This window comes from Phalaenopsis equestris, unplaced genomic scaffold, assembly GCF_001263595.1.
Source record: "Phalaenopsis equestris unplaced genomic scaffold, ASM126359v1 Scaffold000002, whole genome shotgun sequence".
Lineage (NCBI taxonomy): Eukaryota > Viridiplantae > Streptophyta > Magnoliopsida > Asparagales > Orchidaceae > Phalaenopsis > Phalaenopsis equestris.
Genome location: NW_018164444.1, coordinates 58,202,702 through 58,223,630, shown reverse-complemented (window position 1 = coordinate 58,223,630; position 20,929 = coordinate 58,202,702). Strand labels below are relative to the sequence as shown.

Below are 20,929 nucleotides of genomic sequence, written 5' to 3'. Positions count from 1 at the left end.
GGGTATGCAACGGAAAACCCTCCAACTGCAACAAAGGTTTTTCGCCTCAAAAGGAGATAATCTGAAAGGGTCACTCATAACCACAACGGTGATTCGTCAAATTGAAAGGATGAAAAACCACCACCTCAAAGATTTAATATAGAATATCTGAGGAGAAGTCGGGATCTAAAAGTAAAGGTGGATTTATTGGATTTTGAAAGTCACAAGGATCCTGAAGAATTCATAGAGTGGCCTCAGGCAGTGGAACGATTCTTTGAATACAAGAATATTCCACCGAACATAATGATAAACCTAGTTGCCATCAAGTAAAGAAGAAAGCATTGATGTGGTGGGAAAAGTTTAAACACTTACGCTAGCATAACGGAAAAAGAAAAATCACTACCTGACCCAAGCAGAAAAAGGAGATGTAGCGCAAGCACATACCCATACATTATAAACAAAATATGTTCTTTAGACTTCACCAATTATTGCAACATTATTGAATGACCGACACATCTTACAAGCCGAGTTAAACCCCAGTTCAAGCAATAAGAGTACAATCAGAGGAACATCTAAAGCCAACTCAACCAAAGGAGGAACCCGTACATAGTGGAGAAAAAGTGGAAACCACCACTACTCCAAAATTCATTCCCACCAGTAAATGTTTTAACTATCACGATTTTGGCCGCGTGAAGACTGATTGCCAAAATAGGAGAGCAATTTCTTTCACCGAACATAGAGCAATTAAAAAATGAGACAGTGGCACAGATAATGAGTATTCATACAAAGTTTGTGGATTATCACGAACTGCCTTTTTGCAGACAATAAGAGGAACATTAGCATGAATGAAATTGGTTGTCTAAGAGTCATAAGTTCAAGCAACTAACATCAAATACATCGTTAACTCCATATAAGAGAATTTTAGAATTTTAGAAGTCCTCCTGAGTTGCCACTGGTGAGAGAAATTCAATATGCCATAGATGAGAAGGTTTGTTCTACTTCTAAAAGGCTAAATAGAGTAATATGGGTATTAAAATTCAGATCAGTTCAACAACACCTCCACAATCTGATGGCCATAAGAGTATGGTGAATTGTAGCTTTCAAATCCTCCTTAAGTGTTTTGTATAAAAGAACATTCGACGATGAAATCCAAATCTTTCAATAAAAGAAAAAGACGCCTCCCCAAAGGTTGTCATTGAGATTTGCCCAGTCTGCCCTAGATTTCATTTCAAAGTTGATTCCTCTTGACAAAATTGTTTATCATATACACTCAGCCCAGTACGATTTAATGGCTTGAGACTTAAGGTCCATTTAAGACATTTTTTTGCCTACTTTACTTTTTTGACCGTCACCACAGTTACATTTGAGAACTGTTTTCCAGAAGTTTTTGTGGTAGAAAGTGTTTTTTAACTTGACTTGTTAAAATGTGGTGACTACCATAAAGCTGATTTAACTTTTTGAAACTAAAATAAATTTATAATAATCACATTAACTTTTTGAATAGTTGTTTACGGTTGTTTCTTCAAACAACTACAGCTGCCAAACATACCCTTTACAAGAAAACTCATCTGTGTGTAATTTCAGCTTTGGTTGTGTCAAAATGACATGACTACTTATCCTATCAGGACATGCTTTAAAATGATGTACATGATTTAGAGTTGTCTTAAATAGATATGAGCATATATTTTGTAGCGGGATCTTTTGGAAAGCTCAAACCCAAAGCAGATGAACCATTCAGAATCTTCAAGAAGCTTGAATGACAATGCCTATAGAATTGACTTACTGAGAGATTACAATATTTCTGTCACTTTAAATGTGGTCAACCTGAATCCATACTATCAATAAACAGAAGCTTCGACGAATGAGGTCTAAACTCCCCAAACTACAGGAGACTCGCAAAAGTTTGTTGGGCGCGGGATCCCTCGTAGTGCTCTAGACCGATTTGGTCCAGACATAATGAGGGCCAACCGGTCCTCTTGGACCAATGGGAGTTATGATCAATAGGGTGGGTACACTCCTAGTTACCCTAGGTCTATATATGTTGTTTGTAGTGTGTTTGTTCAGTACAACTGTCGGCGTCTCTATTTTCCCTTTTAGGGATATATCAAATGGACAATGTGGTGCCCTAGTTGTATATCGCTCTCGAGGTGGTGATTATCTTTCCCCTACCCTTCCCTATCCTTCCCACATTGCTCCCTGTCGTCCTCCCTTGCTGCAGCCACCCAGAACAGCTAATCCCCTACAGTTTTCTGCAGTTCCAGCCACCACCAGTCGCCTTCCCTTACCCCTTCCTTGTTATTCCTACCCAAAACAACACCGCCCGATGTTTTCCTAGGATTCCAGCCCATTTCCCTACTTGTTGTCACCTGGACAGCAAGTACCTGTTGTTTTCCCCATCGTTCAGCCCACCTCCCTCCTTGTTGCCTAGGACAACAAGTAACTGTTATTTCCCTTGTGTACCAAGCACCTACTCCAATTTCCTATTTTATCGCCATCATTCCAAGTCACTAACAGCCACAACCACCACCTTAGATCTATCCTACTATTTTGTTATCGTTTTCGTTGCAATTTCATAGTTCTATTTATTTGATTATAATTTCCTGTTTGAATTCAACAATAATATTATTTTCTCATTATTGTTTAGTTAAACTCCAGTATTAGACACATAGCCGTGTGCACGAGTATTGTGCTTGAAATCTCAATTTCTCATGAATAAAATTTGTTTTCACTTTAAAATATGAACAATAATATTTTTTTAATGCATGTATTTTATTAATACTATAAAAATACATATTTTTTTTAATTTAAAAATAAGTAATAATAAAATATATTATATAAATGGCTGGGGTCGAGAAATAGTAACAATATTAGAAGACAACAATTTACACTCTAAACACTTGCACTTTCAAAACCCTCTAGTGTGTTGTTCTTGGTCAATGTGTTTTTGCCTTGGAGTTACTCTAGTTTCACAAATAGAACTTTTGAGGCAAGTAAAAGAGGAATTATATTATTAATATTAAAATGCATTTGGATGTATAAATCATTCCTTTTTAAAGATTTTTATCCTAATTAATTTCGTGTAAGCATGAAACTTGACTTATAGTTAATTCTTTCCCGTCTACTTTCCCTTTTCTCTCCTTTTTCTTCTTCACTTTATTTTCATCATTGGATGAAAGTGTAATTAATTTTTATTGGATCTAATAAATCAGATTTCTTTTTATGCAAAAATGAAATTACATTCATTTTTATGGGCTTATTTTTCTTGTTGCAAACTTTTATTAGTGTTAAAATCTTTTAACTTGAATACAATTATAATATTTTCAATTCCCATTGTAAGTGGCAAACAAAACTCCTTTAAAATTAGGAAATTCAAGAGGTAAACACATACATATCCTTTAAACGTAGTAAATATGCTAAATAAGAAAACGTTTGGTGGTACACATGCACATATCCCTTAAAATAAATTGGTTGCTTCCGTAAAACATGCATATTTATGCATTCGTTGCTTATAGCACAATTTGCATTGTACGCTACGAGTGCATTAGAAAGTACAGATCCTACATAATGTGTAAACCGTGAAATTGCCCATTATAAAATAACAGAAAAAAGAAAATGCTTTTATATTCTTCTCCAACACAACATGAAATATTTGTCATTTCTAATTAAAAATTTCAGAAAAATCAGAATCATTTCATTTCTCTGCTACACGGGCAAGTATCGTCTTTAAATCAGAGAAGTTCATCAAGCATTACAGCAAGCACAAAATAAAATGATTGATGCAATAATCCAAATTACCTGAGCATAAACTTCCCCTTTGCTAGTTGAGCACCCAGCAGGCAAAGAAGGGGCTTGAAAAACAAGATTATAACCCTCTATCATACACTGAAATGCAAAGATACGCATTATTTAAGAAAAACCATGCACATTTTCACACATTTACATATATAACCCACAAATAAACCACTAGAAGAAAAATTATCTTACAAGTTCTTTGAGGGCAGCAACAGGAGCTGCTGCTCTTTTTGATCCCTCTTGACCCATAAGATGGGAAATTGGAGTATTTCTGCCTGTTAAAAAATCATTCCTTATTGGATCTGAATATCCTGAAGAGTTTAAATCACTCGAAAAACCACTTTCTTTAGCATGAGCGGTATCAGCAAACGTATTTGATAAGTACGTATCTGCAATCAAAACAAAATCAATGCTTCAAAATAATATCACAATTAAATATTTAAGTCTTTAACTAATAAGTATTGATGTATCAAGAAACAATATTCAATACTGTTCAATGTGAAAAAAATGAGAATATTTTCAAACCATATTAGTTTGATGAACAAATCAAATAGGAAACCAAAAAAAAAAAGACAAAAAAAGCAAATGGATAGAGCTAATTTATAAGGCCGAGATTTTAGCAAGAAGATCGAAGATTTCTCAAAGAATGAGTCATTGTACATTACATCCATGGGTAGATCATTCTAGCCCCCACTAATACAATATTGGAAAAAAATCAAATAAATGCGTGCTCCCACATTAATTTCAATCTCAGGTGCCAAGAGATGATAAAGAAAAGGTTTAGAAGTAACAAAAGCTTAATCACCCCATTTCTCTATAAAACCAAAGAGTGCCATAGCATTCATTTATTTCAACAAAATGCAAATTTAGATGTGGCTCTTGCAAGATTATAAATATGATGATTTTACTATAAAAGGAAAACTAATCCACAACAGAAAATGAAATAATACCAAAAAATACAGTAAAAAAGATATGAGACTTCTTAATTTTTATCATTAAGAAATATCAATCCACCAAAAAGAAGTTCTTACTTGCCAAATTTTGTAAGGAATTCTCAGCAGCCCGAAGTTGAGCTTCCTTTCTTGTTCTCCCAATGCCTTCGCCAACTTTGTCCCCAACAAACCAAATCTAGAAAAAAATGGGGGAAATGAGAATCCCCAAAATCTCTAATTTAGGTATTTGCCAATTATTGGCTTTTCACCATCATAGGTTGAAAAGTTTGATTACCTCCACAGAAAACTGCAGTTCGGTAGTGTCGAGTAAATTTGACCTGAATTCAATCTACAGAAAAGACCTAGGTAACTCCAACAGAAGAAAATATCTATATAAAAAGCTTTTTAAATAATGGAAGAACTTCTACCTTGGTACCACACTTCCTTGAAATTTCCCTCAGAAATCCCACAGGGGTATCTTCATGAATATGATTCGAATTGAAATGTGCATCACTATAATTGGATGCCAAGTGACCCATAGACTCGTTGCCTTCAAGGTGAAAAAAGGGAATATGTAGCTCTTAAATTCAGTGGTTCATTCCCAGTATTGAGCATCATTCATAATGAATATACCAGAAAAATAAAAATTTCTACTTAGAATTTTCAACCAAAATATAATTTAAAAATGACAACTTGGAAGCACTCTTTTAAATTTGAAAAACATACGTTACCAATCAAAAAGTAGAGAATCAGCTTAAGATCAACAGTTCGGATGATCAATCATGCTTTCTTTACAAAACATTCAAGACCATAGAGAGACTCCATAGAAAACTTTCTGGGAGCCTTGTCAAATATGTGTAATATAGAATCCAATATGAAAATATAAAATAGGTTACAGTACTCCAGTGATTTTTTTTATTTTTTGCCCTAACTGTTTATCATTGTGTTATAGGCGACATCAAAATGAGTTTGCTATCTAAATATTATCTCCAGATTTCGGACATCCAAAATGATAAATACTTGTAAATCATCTCCAAAAAAAAATTAGCTTTAAAGACATGAATTCCTTCTTAGCGTATTCTGAATTCTGATCACATTTCCATATATCTGCTCCCCTTAATACATAGGTTAGTTTTCCAAACCATGAATGAATTTGACTCCAATGGTATTATGCATAATTCCAAGCATATAATTCAAACACATGTGCATGAGCACCACCATTTGATTCGGATAACCATAAAACATATTTCAAATATTTCAAAATTGCTCCAAGCCAAATCTATAAATATACCCTTTCACCAATTCCTTTTGTGACTTCTAACTTAGTCAATGCTTTTAAAACCAGATCAAACGGGTCAGTTCGACCGGTTGGACAGTGAATCAGTTGGGCAACCGGTCCGGTATCATGTATTAACTAGATTTTTGAAAGACTGGATAAGACCGGCCAAAACCAGAGTCAAACCAAATTATCGTTGAACCGGCCACGATTTTATAAAATTACATTTTCGATTTCAAAAATTCTAGGCTTTGAGGTGAGGCAAGGGTTGCTTCGGTGCTTCATGCGAGCATTCGAGAGGGAATGGAGGGGCGAAGCTCGCTCTTGGCGGTGGCTCGATCATCGTTCAGGTGATCTCTAGGGCCTCGTGAGGCTCCCTCACAATCGCACCACCTCCAATCACGATTCCCACACATCAATTGAAGTTGGGTAGAGGTATTTTGGTTTCTTCTTTTCTTATTCTTTTTTTTTTTTTTTTGAGTCTACATGTGTCTTGATATTTTCTTTTGATGATTCAAATATCTACACTCTTCGCATGGACGGTGTAGGAGCGAATTCAATGGCCCTTGTTTTTAAGGGTAATCGTTGCTTCCTTGAGTCACTGTTAGAAAATTAGTTGGCGGATATGATTTTTGATGGAACAAAGGGGAATCTGAGCTTGTGATTCCCCACTTTTCGATATCTTCATAAAACCATATGAGCCCTTAATTTGTATAGATTCTTACAATTTAGTTGAAGATGAAATCTGTCTTGGTTTAATTTCAGGTGTTGAATGAACTATATATTGATATACCAAATGATAATGGTGACTTGAACACCATGTTCTTGTATAAGTACATGAGCAATGCTTCACTCTCCAAAGAAAACCCATTTTTTTTATGAATTGGTTTGTCTACTTTCTCATTTTTGTTTGTCTACATGCGTCTTGATTTTTTTTTTTGTGATGATTCAAAGATTCAAAAATTTACACTCTTCTCATGCAATGGTGTGGGAGCAGCTTGGATGGCCCTTGCTTTTAAGGTTAATTGTTGCTTCCTTTAGTCATCGTTAGAAAATTGGATGGCGGATATGCTTTTTGATGGAATCTGAGCTTGTGATTCCCCACTTTTCTATATCTTCATAAAACCATATGAGCACTTAAATTGTATAGATTCTTACAATTTAGTTGAAGATGAAATATGTATTGGTTTAATTTCAGGTGTTGAATGAGCTATATATTGATATACCAAATGATGATGGTGGCTTGAACTCCATGTTCTTGTATAAGTACATGAGTAATGCTTCACTCTCCAAAGAAAACCCATGTGTTTATGAGTCGGTTTGTATCTACTTTCTCATTTTTGTTGCTTGAATGAACTATGTATTGATATACCAAATGATGATGGTGGCTTGAACTCCATGCTCTTGTATAAGTATATGAGTAATGCTTCACTCTCCAAAGAAAACCCATTTGTTTATGAGTCAGTTTATGTCTACTTTCTCATTCATTTTTCTTAAAAATGGAAAAAGGGAGATTTTTATACATTCCATTGGATTCTTATATATTTATTTAGCTAAACTCTAAATCTATATTGGTTTAATTTCAGATGTTGAATGATTTGTATATTAATACACCAAATTATAATGGTGGCTTGAACTCCAAGCTCTGTATAAGTACATGAGTAATGCTTCACCCTACAAAGAAAAATCATTTACCTATTAGCTAACTTGTGTTTCTCATTTTTGTTTGGTCATAATTTTTTTTCTGATTTTTAGAACTTTCATACTCACATCTAAACTTTTCCATTTGGTTTTCTATCAATATATATGTAGCAAAGTGTAATGCATGAAGAATTGTGGGATAATTTTTTTTTCAGAATTCCGACATTAGATAATATAGTTTTAAAGACATGCATAATATTCTTCCTACAAAATTTTTAGACACAACTTTGGGGACAATTTTAAAAGTCATCTATTTTGAGAAAATCAAACAATCAAGAACAATATCACTCAACCGATCACAACTTAACTTATTCCATAGTGTAAGTGATGTCATTGTGGTCGATAAAAGGTCTTAAATCCTATTTATCAAATTATAAAATAATCAAAACAAAACATATCACCATTATTTAGCTTTCATCAAGCTTCAAGCAAGGCAACCAAACTGAGCTCTATTCTCCTTACATATTTTCCCGAACAATTGGATGTTTCATACTTCAGCTTCATGTTTTATGCATTTTCTTTTTTCAGTAATGTGATCATTTTAATTAATTATTACTGTTGTATGCACGCCACTTGTTTATTATAATATTGCATTAAAAAAGAAATTTGTCTGCAACTACTCCCATCCCCCATCTGACAATAGCACAACCTAGCAATGACTAGTTGATTAGTCTCTAGTTGGCTTGTAGCTTACTAAGTATTCTTCAAACTATTTAAAGGGCACTAGACACTTAATTACACATTCTTAATATTGAAAGTTCATCGAAGTTCCTTTGTAGATTGTACACATAAAAAATATCGTCACTTATGTTATTTCAGGGCTTGAGTAATCTACAACTAAGTTTATCATGATAACGCTTATCCCTCTTAATCTACAAAAAGGTTTGCATATAGCATAATGTTGTTTGTGGGAATCTTTTCCACATTGATTGACTAGAAAACAAAACAATCAATAACTAACCAAGAACAAGAACTAGAACACTTCAACTTGATTAAGAAATCTTACAAACCTACTCTCCAGCTGAAAAAATATTGCCAACCTTTAATGGTGCATAAGGTACATAACATAACTAAAATTAATGCATACCAATCTGCATCTCACCAATCAAGAAATCAAAATTATAACAAATAACTAAACCAAGCCTTCACACATACGACTGTAGATGAAGGAAAGGATCTATCTATCAAAGAAATCTTAACTTTACAAAAGAATCAAGTCCAACATAAAAGAGCAGAAAAAGCAATAAATTCCTTATACTAATAATCAATTAACCACTGATTCCCATGGGGTTTAAGAAGCTATATGATTGGCTTACAAATCCTCGTATATATGTGGATCATGTCATAAATTATGGCCATCATGCTCATCACTAGAGAAACTAACACTTTGGATTGTTAATTATCCCAATTAGCCTCAATGGGCAAGCTCAACCTTGGTTTTATTCATTTCAAGTAATGCTGAGGCATTACCTAAATTGTCTCCAATCTCTTTGAAGGAAATCATTCTTTAGAATGGAGTACCGCGAAGACCTTTCAGCAATTCTTTGAGAAGCCGAGCAAATTTTGGAAACAGATGCTAAGCTACTTCAAAAAGCTTCCTAGTGATCATACCTTCCTCGGTGCCTCTCAAACTAAAAACATCGTGGCCATCCAGAATGAAAAACAACTTCAAATACCTCAACCATACAAACCGAACACTAGTAATCAACACCAATATTTACTCCACAAACCCAAAGGAATTCGACAGAAGCACTTACCAGCTGAAGGATAATAACATATGATTAATAAGTCAAACCATATCACCGAGTTTGTTCAGTACAACACGAATGTGCACGCCCAATAATGTCCAACTGGAAAGAGAACCCCGATGCAGAAAACAACAAGTCACCTACTAGTAAGGTAAATTGATATTATTACTGAAATTCGTTTCTCTGAAGACTAGTTCTCTCTGCTAGTTCAGGCAGTCAATTAGACACGAAATCAATCAATAAGTGCCAAAACTTCAATAAACTTGTAGTCAAAATCAGTTTGCCTTAACTCGAAGATAACTCACCTGTATTTGTTCGCTTCCACTCAAAATTGGCTTGTTGCATACATTTGTATACACGCATTAATGTAAACATAGTGCTTAAATAATATACATATTACAAAAAAAGTAATAGGTTCCCCAGTCACAGGCCCAAATCTGTCCTGATATGTTAGCACTAAAAGAGAGATTCCAATATAGGGAGAGAGAATTCCATGTGACTATGCAGTGCATCAAACACATGAAAACTTAGCGTTTAAAATCTCAAGATTTTTTTTAAGTTGTGGGAGAGATACTGTAGCATTACTTCACGTATGTATTCGCGCACATATTACCATTCATACTTTTACAAAAAAAAAAAACATATGTGATAATAATTTGATTAGAAATTAACATTTTTACAAAAATAATAGGCTTGGCTCGAATCAATTATAAAATCAATTTTACAAATTACTTACAACTTCATTCATGCCAAAACCGAATCTTCCATTTCGAGTTTAAGCTCTGCCAGTTAAACTATATTTGATATTATCCCTATGATTGTGCAAAGAGAATCATCCCCTAATAAATCTTGAAATAATAACTCCAACACGAAGGGGATCATTTCCCCTCATTAAGATCCCTTAGTGATCAATGTTGGAATTAGTGGAATTCGCTTGAACAAGGATCCTCATTGGGAATAGCAAAACCTAGCACAAATGTAATTGACCTATCTATGAGCACAAGTCAATAACCTTCATCAATGACCAAAAGGTCTACTTCATTGGTAAATGATCCTACCTTGTTGACATAATTAAAGTATCACTTGCCTCCTTTGATGATGACTAATTGTCTTCCTTTGTCGATGTACCACCAACCTCCCTGATCGACATCATGCTGACACCCTTACAGACTCCCCACCTAACAAGTTCATTATTGATACAAGCTACCTTACACTAGATCATCACATCTTGGAGATGACCACCCAATCAATATCCTTTAGAAGTAATTTTTTATTTATGTCCTAACAATTTATTGCACTAAGGTGTATAAATACAAATTTTGTTTAAAAAAAGTTCACCCTTTAGGATAATCCCTATAATTTTTTGTTTCCTTCGTGTTTTAAGCATAAAAAAGTTTAGTCACTTCTTTATGTTTGAGTTCTTGAGTATTAATAAGGTAAGATGATTGTGATATCGCTCCATTCTCTCATTCTTTAGAAAGGTTTCTAACTTACAATGATGAGAATAAAAACTATAACAGCTCAAAAGAAAAATAAAACAATGATTAACAGTCTATTAATTAAGAGCCGCAACTATCAATACATTTGCTTATCTAATTTATTATGTCCTCCCTATCTTCTCTTCATTAGTATTCATGTTCCTCATTTCTCTCTCATGAACAAATGAAGCCTCTAACAAAATATTCGGAAGGATGACTACACATAAGGGGGTGTTTGGTAGCACCCTATTAATATAATTTATCCATTGGATTTAGTAAATCAAGCCAAACATAAAAAAAACTCGAGTTCTATGGATTTAAGAAATTTCAGATTTAAGGTTTGAATATTGCCTTCGATTCATGTTAATTCTGAATTTAATAAATCAAAAAAGAAGGTGGATTTAATAAATCCGGATTTACTAAATCCTGCTAACTCTAAATCCATCCTATAGCCAAACGACCCTTAAGACTTTAAGCCTTCAGAGACATAAACTTAAATCAGCATTTGTTTTCATGTTGCCGAAGCCATCTAACATTAATAAGAAAAAATATTTAACCTCCACTAAGAACTTCCTGCTAACCTCATGCCTGTTTTTTTTTCCTTATGTTTTTTATATTTGGCAATACTTCAATTAGATACTACTTATAGATAAATCACCTATCTGAAAGCTACACTATCCTCACGATAAAAACTCTTCCTAACAATTAAGATGGCATTGCTTAGTTCTTCTTACCCGACCATACATAAATATCTTAGCATTTTAAGTAATATATGCAACATATGAATCTAATAATTTAGAAATTACTTGTTAGATTTTTTTTTTTTTTTTTTTTTATGGCTAAAGGCAAACGCCTTGAAAGACGGTAAATGTTTAGCTGAAATGTCTCACCAAAAATCATTACATATAATCAAAAGAATTTTATGTAGGTAAATATCACCTGTCAAGACTAGAAGGGCCTACTATGTTAAAATGATAGAACTATGGAACCAGAATTAGGAAAAAAAACCTCAGTCTAATAGTCATGTGAGGAAAAGAAGGTTCAGTAGAATAACATGAAAACTCACACTTCACCCACCCAAGGAAAACAATAGAAAACTTATATCCTCTCTGAGATTTCTTTAAATAAAATACCTTGGAAAGAATTAAAATTCGATGCTGCTTTGTTGGGTTGAGGCCGAACTTCACCGTGAGAGACCTAAATCATGAAATTAACATGGTACAATATAGGAAATCTTCAAAGCAAATGAAAATGGCAAGAAACTAGCAAATACTAGGCCCTTGTTTGGTTTTTTTTTTTTTTTTTTTTTTTTTTTTTAATATGATTTGAATTGAATTGAAGCATGTTCAATTTTAGTAGTTGTTTCAAAAAATACTCAAAACATCTTATAGACGTTTTGAGTGGTTTAAAAACAAGATGATTTGTTTTTAAAAACATGATTTGTTTCTAAATACAAAAAATAATAACCAACAAAAATTATACTAACCAAACATATTTTAAAAACACACATGAAAAGGAAAGCAAAAATAAAAAACAAAAGTGATGCCAAACAAGCCCTTAAAATAGCAAGTTTTTTCAAACATAAGCAAGGCAAGTACCTGCATAGGAAATCTTTGACTTTCATGAAAAACTCTCTCGGAAGGCACGGATTTTGCTTCAGTTCGATAAAATGATCGGTATCGAGATCGATTCTTATCAAAAGGCCCCATTTCATGTTCTGAAGAAAAATCTCTAGACACCATATTCATTTTCCTTGAGTTCAAGCCTTCTTCCACAGGAAACCAATTTCCCCGAGGTTGAACCGGAGGCACGGGAACCTGAAGAGCAGTTGGAAATGATGGATGCTGTGGCGGAGGGGCATCCCGTGTGTCTTGTCCATGCTGCAAAATCAATAGCCGTCTTCGCGTGTTTGGATCTAAATCTGATTCTGGCACCTCACCCTCTTCCCACGAAGAGCCCTGTAGGGAATGCTCCGACAGAACAGATTGCCCTAATGGCTTACCAGATGCAACAGTTTGTGGAAACTGGTTGCTGGCCATAGGCATGATCAATGGGGTTGCTGCCAATGAAACTGCAGGAGATGGAGGAGCAATGGCAGGAGGACCGGGAGGCACAACAACCCTTGTATCAAAGTTATTAGCAATGGGAGCAACAGCCGGGACAATATTGCAGCTTCCACCCTGTACAAGGGAACATTGGAGGATAAGTCTGAAAAATTTAGAACAATGTGCCAAAAAATCCCAAAGAATAAAGTTATTGATGTAAGAAAAAGACCTTCAATCTCCTCTCAACTTCAGCATCTGCCATTCCATCAAAACCAAGTGGGTTCTTATTTCCGTTCAATGTAGATGCATCATCCTATATCAAAAATTGTTTAGGGGGAAATTTAACTAGATAGAATTAAAAAAGAAAGAAAATGAAATTATAAAGATAGAACCTCTGATATCAAATAATTGCCGACATCCGGAGCAGATGGGCACTCCAATTCATCTTCATAAGAAACTTCGGACATTCGTGGAAGTAAAACTTCATCAAAATCTCTGACACAGAAATGCAAAATTTTTAGGCTAAACTTACATTACATAGTATTTAGCAAAGTTTTGGAAGTTGTATCACAGATAAACCACTGCTCTAATCAAACAAGAATATGAATATTCTTACTTGAAGAAACTGCCTCTGACATTGCATGCCACATTTCTTGCAACACAGAGAACCGGAATATTGTTGTTTGCCTATGGTTATAGATAGAGGGCAGGATAAATTAAAATACTAACGTCAAATCATATATAAATCTCAGATAAAAGTTGATTTTGCATGTAACATTACAATGTAAATGTGTACAGATATAACTTACTTCTGCTTGAGGAGCAAAATATGGAGCAAACGGAGGGACTACATGAACTCGAGATTGATCTTTCTCATCCCAGACTTTCAAACGATCATCAATAACTAATGACATTTTTGGATGACAAACTCCATCTTGGAATACGCTGAACAAAGATTTTTTCAAGCCTGCCAATAAATAAAATAATAGTTACCAAATCAAATTAAAAAGGCTATGAAATGTAAATGAAAAATAGTTGATGAATGGCTTAAAAAACACAGCAGAGAATATCACGCACATACCAGACTTGACACAAACTATTCGATCTAAGAGCTCTTTCGAGTTGATTAAGCTAGATTCTGGATCAAGAAGCCTCCACATTTCTAAAGCATAATCTCGTTCGGCCATTGTGCAAACATAAACCTCAAATCTCTTTCGACCTTTTGCAGTTAAGTAGCTTCGAAGGTCTTCCCATGCAGGTCTCAAACGAACAAGGACGCTAGTATCTCGTATCTAGAAAAGCAAAAGTGCAAGGTAAGTTTAGAGGTAAAATATTGATTGAAAAGCACATTGGAGATTATAATCACTGCAGGACACTAAAGACGTTTACATACATACCACCCAATTCCTATGTATTTACACATCTAAAATTTACTTTTTGCATTTATACCACACAAATGTTTCATATCACAACAAAAATACCACCAGTTTAAATTCCAAAAAGTGAAATATGCCTTTTCATGCATAGGTAAGGTGGCATGAATGTAAAAATTGAAGTTTAGATGTTAGTATGTATAAATCTTCCTTTAAACAAGCCTTTAAGATTAACTTTCTTATTATCTGAACTGAAGTAGAAAAGGAGCTTTATCATCAAAAGTCACACAGAATACTTTGAGGCTAAAGGTAATGTCAAAGTGATTAAGGCCAGACATCACTCGTAAAAAGAGGCAAAAGTCCACCTTAGAAAGTTACAGACAAACCACGTTAGAAAGTTACAGACAAACCACCTTAGAAAGTTACAGACAAACCATCATAAACTTGACTATCTACACAACTAACCACATATTTGCACGTGCACAACCAACTCAATGAGAATTTAATGTAAGTAAAAAATCATAGTTGGGATTTTGTTATACTCTTTGGCATTTGAGTGACATATTGCAAATGGAGATAATACGATGTTAGCTTGCAAATTTCTAAATTCAGATGCTACGCAAGAAATTGCCCCTAAAAATATGCCAGTTTAAAGGAAGCTTTAAATACATACGACTCTATTTCTATGTATTTACATATTTAATGCCTAAACTTCAATTTTTACATATATACCACCTCAATTATACATGAAAAGGTGTATTTCACTTTTTAAAAGTTAAAAAGGTTGTATTTTTAATGTGATAGAAAGAATTTAGTTGTATAAATGTAAAATTAAACCTTAGGTGTTAGATATATAAACACATGGGAGTTGGTTGTCACTAACAGACAAGATATAATATAAATAATTGCTTTTTTATTAAAAGTATTTAGAAAAAAAAAAGAAAATAGAATCAATAAGGGTTAGGATATCAATAGATTTTACCCTCAAAGATATAATGCAAGCCATAAATAGAATATCCAGTAGAAAAGGATTAGAAAAGTCGGAATGATTCTTGCATAAAGCACTCATTGCATGAGAAAAGGCATTTTGGTGAGTCATCAGACAAATAAGTGGCATACACTTGAGATGGCATTACGGACTCATCCCTCACTAACCATTAAACAATAAATCAATCATCTAAGTAACACATTGCATCCTTTAGAAAATGAGTAAACATCTTTAAAAGCTATCGGCAAAGCATAACCACGATAATGTGTCTTGAAAGGTATATATGTATATATATACAAGCATGATGTCATTGCTTCAATATTTCATTGTCTACCTAAATAAGTAATACAAACTTTTTAAAATTCCAAAACAGGAAACGTAGATATAAATCAATTCAAAGTACTTTGGTCACATAAATAGAAGTATATAAGCAAATTTACTCTATTAAATTTCATTTGCCTGTGGAGTCCACATAACAATCACAAGCATCCTTTGGTGAAAGTGCATAGGTTTCTAACAAATTAATTGCAGGAGATCACCCCAATAAATGCCAGAAAGATTGACCAAAGCAACTAGTTTGCCTCAATATGATATGAAAAATAAATTTATAAAAAGTCATAAAAGAACCTGACAAGCACTTGGCAGCAAAAAAAAAGGGGTGCTCACATACATACCACATTACACTTCTCTATTTACATATCTAGTATCCAAACTTTATTTTTGCATCCACACACTCGAATCTTTAACATCACATCAAAAATAACACTTTTACTAATGTCAAATGCTTTTTTTTTTTTATGCAGAGGTTTAAAGCACCAAGATGTTGTAAATGTAAATATCAAACTTTAGGTGTTAGATATATACATCCATAAGAATTGCGAGGCATGTAAAATTTTCAAAAAAAAAAAAAAAAAAAAAAAAACATACCGCCGGATTGACCCGAGTAAGTATGATGTTTTTCTCATGTAGTCTTATAATAGGACGTGTTAACATCTGATGACTATCAGAAAGACGTGGAACAGCCTCAGATTGAGTTTTGAACACCTTCCCGCTTTCTACAACTTGGTCATTGTCAACGTACTGCTTCAAGATCGATTTGTCGTCCTGATACCGCTTGATCTCAGCAAGCATGCCATTAACACGCTGTGGATCCACCTCACTGCCTATCTTCCGCTGCAAGGCATCGATTCTGTCCTCAAACGAACGCATTGTATTAGCAACTATAAGTGTTTCGTCAAGATCAAACACGATTCCAAGGCATCTTAGATTCAGCATGATGAGACAAGAATTATACAATCCTCGTGCCACAATAAATCCCCAAAAAAATGAATGCTGTGGAATATTCCGTCTGGAAGGCATGGCCACCAAATGAAGTTCTTCCTCTCCTATGGAAGAAACTGCTGTCTACAGAGATTAAAGTCACCTATAAGAGCAAGTACCAGTATACTAAAAAAAGCATGATGCTCAATAACATTTGTGAATGGCTCATTTCACTTGCATTGCTATTACAGATTGATGGTACACTTGAATAGTGTAGACAAAAATAATAATAAAGAAAAATTCATTGTCCGACCATATCAAGGGGCCTCTAGAGAAGGTCAATTTTATAAAAAAACATTTTTTTTGTATTTCTTCTGAAAAAAATAGACAGGAGAAACCAGCAACCAAAAAACAAGTTTTATCCTTCCAAGTTTATTTTCATAAAATTAAACTTGTACAGTCTTACAAACAGGGTTCATTGGGAGTTAGATTCACCAAAGCATTAACAAATGAACATATTGATTCATTCATGATTGAAAGGGCATTTATTTCTTTAAACATGATGCTATGGGGCATGACACAGGAGCTGGATTTTTTCCACTCAAGTGGGAATCGGGCAATACACGCGGGACAAGCCCTTGTGGCCCCTTTATATGCTTATTTTAATTAGAATTAGGGTTTTAATTTATGTCTTAGTATAAATATGTTCCCTAAAACATGATTCGGGAACTTTTGTTTTGGTTTGTGCATTTTGAGATTTTGTTCTCTAATTTCCAGCCCCCCAAAGGAGTATTGTATTCTCTTCTTTTTGTAAGTGTGTATGTATCTTGCTTAGTAACAGGCGCTGGACCTCTCTATAATCATGTCTCATTGGAAATGTCGTTTTGTGATTCTCTCTCTTTTTTTTCAGCCCAAAAAGCCGATGAACTTCTTCCATCCCCTTCGAAACTCTGTCTACCTCGTATATTATCTCCCCCTTCTGATCCAGAACCGCCTTCACACTAAATCCGATCCTTAAACACCTTCCAAGAAACCTGAAATAGTGTCAGGGCATAAGGAAGGCATGAATCAAAGTTAGGAAACAATAAGCAGTAAAATTTTGATGCATAAATTAAATTTGCTGCGGGATGTTTGGTTGCACGCAATAGTAAGTATATATATACATGTATGTATATATGTATTTATGTATTTGAAGTTTACTTTTCCTTTGATTGACATGAAGTAAATCAAATGCAAAGTATTTTTGGAGGAGCTCAACGGCCACATTTTCCTTGTATTTCAAATTCTCCTAAATCGGACAAATTCCAAATGCAAGGTTACAACCAACCATATTCAATGGTAACCCTCCTCCTCATGCAAACAACTGTCACCATCACCATTAGCAACTCAACCTCGCCCCCATGTTTCATCATTCCCATCAAAGCCAACAACCCTTTTGCTCATAATTCCAACCGCTCTCTCGCACAGTTCCATCCAAAACCCGGTTTCCACACACCCCCATTCCCAACCTTATCCAATGCTCTGCCTCCTAGTCCAGCCATCCCAAAACCCTGTCCACAAACCTACCTCCTATGCGAGCCACCCCTCATTCCCGATCCTACAAATATACAAGAGGGAGCGAGAGCTTTATTATGCACTTAAAATGCATCCTAGCTAACAATACTTTAGTTTCATTGTATTTAATTTTCATCCAACTAAAAAACTCCTGAAAATGAAAAATGCATCATATTTTTTTTACGTTGCCATGCTAGAATGCATGTATCTTAAATACATCCAACCAAAAATCCCCTAAAATCCGTCAAAGCAAGCAATCAGCGGCTCATATAATGAATAGGTACAAGACAATGAGTGACAAGCCTAGGTGACATAAGTCCAATAATCACTGTAACCGAAACACGTTGAGAAATTACTTTCGATAAAAGCCTTGGATCCACCACTACTCGTGCTTGTTCATATGTTAGACTTGTATTTCTATACCGTGCCATTTTTGAGAAAGATGGTGTTAAGAATTTAAAAGCAATGCTCTCACAGATGATGTGGAAAAAATAATATCAATTAGATGTTAGCAAAACATACATCAATAAATGTTCAGGCGCATTGCTTTTTTTAAGAGAATCATAAATTGTCTTTCACTGCCACATTGGCCAATATTAAAAGCACATTGTTCATCTTCCCCACATCTACAGTGCCTAGCCTAAGGTTTTTTCTTGCAAACAAAACTAATTGATCAATAGAAAATTACAAACCTCTCATCTTATGATAAAATAATGCAAGATTGATTAGTATGATCCTCAATATGTATTATTAACCATGCAAAGTAAAACAATCGTAATTTACAAGGAATGAAATGCCAAAACTTTATTTATTCACAAACTATAAATGAGCACAAGTGCTTCATTATGATTTCCTCCTCAAAACAAAGGATCTGTTGAGCAGACAGGAAAACAGCAAGCTTATCATCAATTCAACCTACAACACATTAAGCTCCACCCTTTCACCTTTTCTTAGAGCTTTTCTAAACAGGTTTAAGTTAATTCTGATATGGAGAAGTCAAAACTCTGCATTATTTGTGAAGAAGTTGTTAATTCTCTACAGAAAGTTAAATACTTGAGAGGAAATCGAACAATTATATAACAGTTTCAAATTCATAATCACTGATCATGAGTCTAACACGAACAGGTCCAAGGCAACATTACCTAGATAGTAAAATGTAATAAAAATTACAAATTTCATGCATCCTGTAACTTTCACAGATATTAAAATTGTTGAATGGTGGACTGTATGATGCAAATTAATCTTGCGTAAATAATTATTAAGACAAGACTGCTTATTACTCTGTTAATAACATAAATAGCACATACATCATGGGACAAATTTATCCTTGGCGTAAATAGACAATTAATAGAATTATAAATTATTTGGCAAATTTACATCAAAATACTGAATTTCGCCTTGTCAAATAACCATAAGTAGTTACAAGCCATATGTAGAAATTATTGGTCAGAATTTGCATATAAGGATGCTGATATGTTCAAATTGAAACGGTCATGAAGCTGTAATTCATGATAACTCCTGGTAGATGCTGAATATGAAATTAAGCATGGCCAGTTCAGCTATTCATTTATAAGTTTACTTTTTATTTATTTATTTTTTTCCTTATCAAATTTACCTATAAATTTACTCATAGGAATTTAGAAGGGCATATTCCTTCGGAGAAAAAGCGCGGATCTTACTTCACTGTTCGATGTTTGGTGTTCCATCTACTGATTTAGTAATAAATTTTACGGATTAATTGATACTGTTTACAGCTCCTTTGATTTCACTTAGTTCATTGTCACTTCCTTTCTTAATTAAAAAAAATACCTTGTTCTCTCTGAGACATGCAGAATATACAGAAAAAAGCAGCGACTCTTCCGCGGATCGCTTTGACTCCATCCTGAAGCAGACGCCAGACGTGGCAATAGTCTGCAGAACTGCTAGCGGCGGGCAGCGATCGCTGGGTGGGGAGAAGTGGGAGATTCGGATCTCCCTCGTCCATGTTCCAAGGTTCGAGTTCTTTGGCTGGATTTCTACTTCTCCGATAAGTGAGTTCCCATGATACAAAACAGATCTGAACATTTTTACGCTTGATCCGGAATATTTTTTCTTCCTTTGAGGATCAAAACCAAAAGCCCTAAACTGGGTTCAACAGATCTGGGCTTGTTTGTTCCATGTAAACCATTAGGGTCCCGATTCAGTCTAAGAAGACAGTGAAAATATTATTTCAGGTATAAAAACCAAAATAAAAATGAAACACGCTTGTGGATCCACAGGGAGGGAAATCTGATCAGATTTCTTCCTCAAAAGGTTTTGTCACAGAGACAAGGTTTGTGTTTTTTGCGAAGAATGGGAGAGACTTTCAGTCTTCCTCATAGATCTGTGCGTTCACAAAGATTCTGCGATGAGGAGTTATAAAGGCCCTGCGTTACTAAGAATCATCGGTTAGAGAAAAGGGCTATCTAGGGTTTCCAAGACTTCCGGTTCTTGACGGCTGCAGCCGTGGAAGATGAAAACCCTAGGTTACCGATCGAGAAGATAGACATAGGTCAAGCTCCTAAAATGCTTGGTGAAGAATGAATCATATTGATAAATTTATAAATGAAAAAGTGTAGAGGGGTTAGAACGAAATTAATTAATAATATAATATAGATCGTTCCAGTTAATGCCTGACGGAAGACAGAGCTTTATTTATTTTTTTATTTATTTATATTTCAAAAGGTCACCGTCCAACTTTGACAAAACAAAGATTTACATTTATACCACTCAATTGTTATTTATTTGAATACGCAACATATAAATTTTAATATATATATATATA

The 20,929-nt window shown here is 34.4% G+C and overlaps 1 protein-coding gene across 3 annotated transcripts in view; it reads right to left on the bottom strand.

The window, feature by feature from the left end:
- LOC110026282 (RNA polymerase II C-terminal domain phosphatase-like 1) overlaps positions 1-20,738 on the bottom strand; it is a 31,079-nt gene extending 10,341 nt beyond the window's left edge. The window contains exons 1-14 of one of the 3 annotated variants that reach the window (XM_020727168.1): positions 19,936-20,738; positions 16,240-16,716; positions 14,033-14,243; positions 13,761-13,918; positions 13,568-13,638; positions 13,344-13,446; positions 13,181-13,264; positions 12,505-13,086; positions 12,040-12,103; positions 5,132-5,283; positions 4,999-5,052; positions 4,803-4,899; positions 3,964-4,160; positions 3,775-3,861 (exon numbers count right to left, since the gene is read on the bottom strand). In XM_020727168.1, coding sequence (XP_020582827.1) covers positions 3,775-3,861; positions 3,964-4,160; positions 4,803-4,899; positions 4,999-5,052; positions 5,132-5,283; positions 12,040-12,103; positions 12,505-13,086; positions 13,181-13,264; positions 13,344-13,446; positions 13,568-13,638; positions 13,761-13,918; positions 14,033-14,243; positions 16,240-16,716; positions 19,936-20,190 — 2,592 coding nt within the window. In that variant the 5' untranslated portion in view covers positions 20,191-20,738. The remainder of the gene's footprint in view (positions 1-3,774; positions 3,862-3,963; positions 4,161-4,802; positions 4,900-4,998; positions 5,053-5,131; positions 5,284-12,039; positions 12,104-12,504; positions 13,087-13,180; positions 13,265-13,343; positions 13,447-13,567; positions 13,639-13,760; positions 13,919-14,032; positions 14,244-16,239; positions 16,717-19,935) is intronic. The other 2 variants (XM_020727175.1, XM_020727182.1) reach the window with 2 other exon arrangements.
- Between the last annotated feature and the right edge of the window lie 191 nt (positions 20,739-20,929).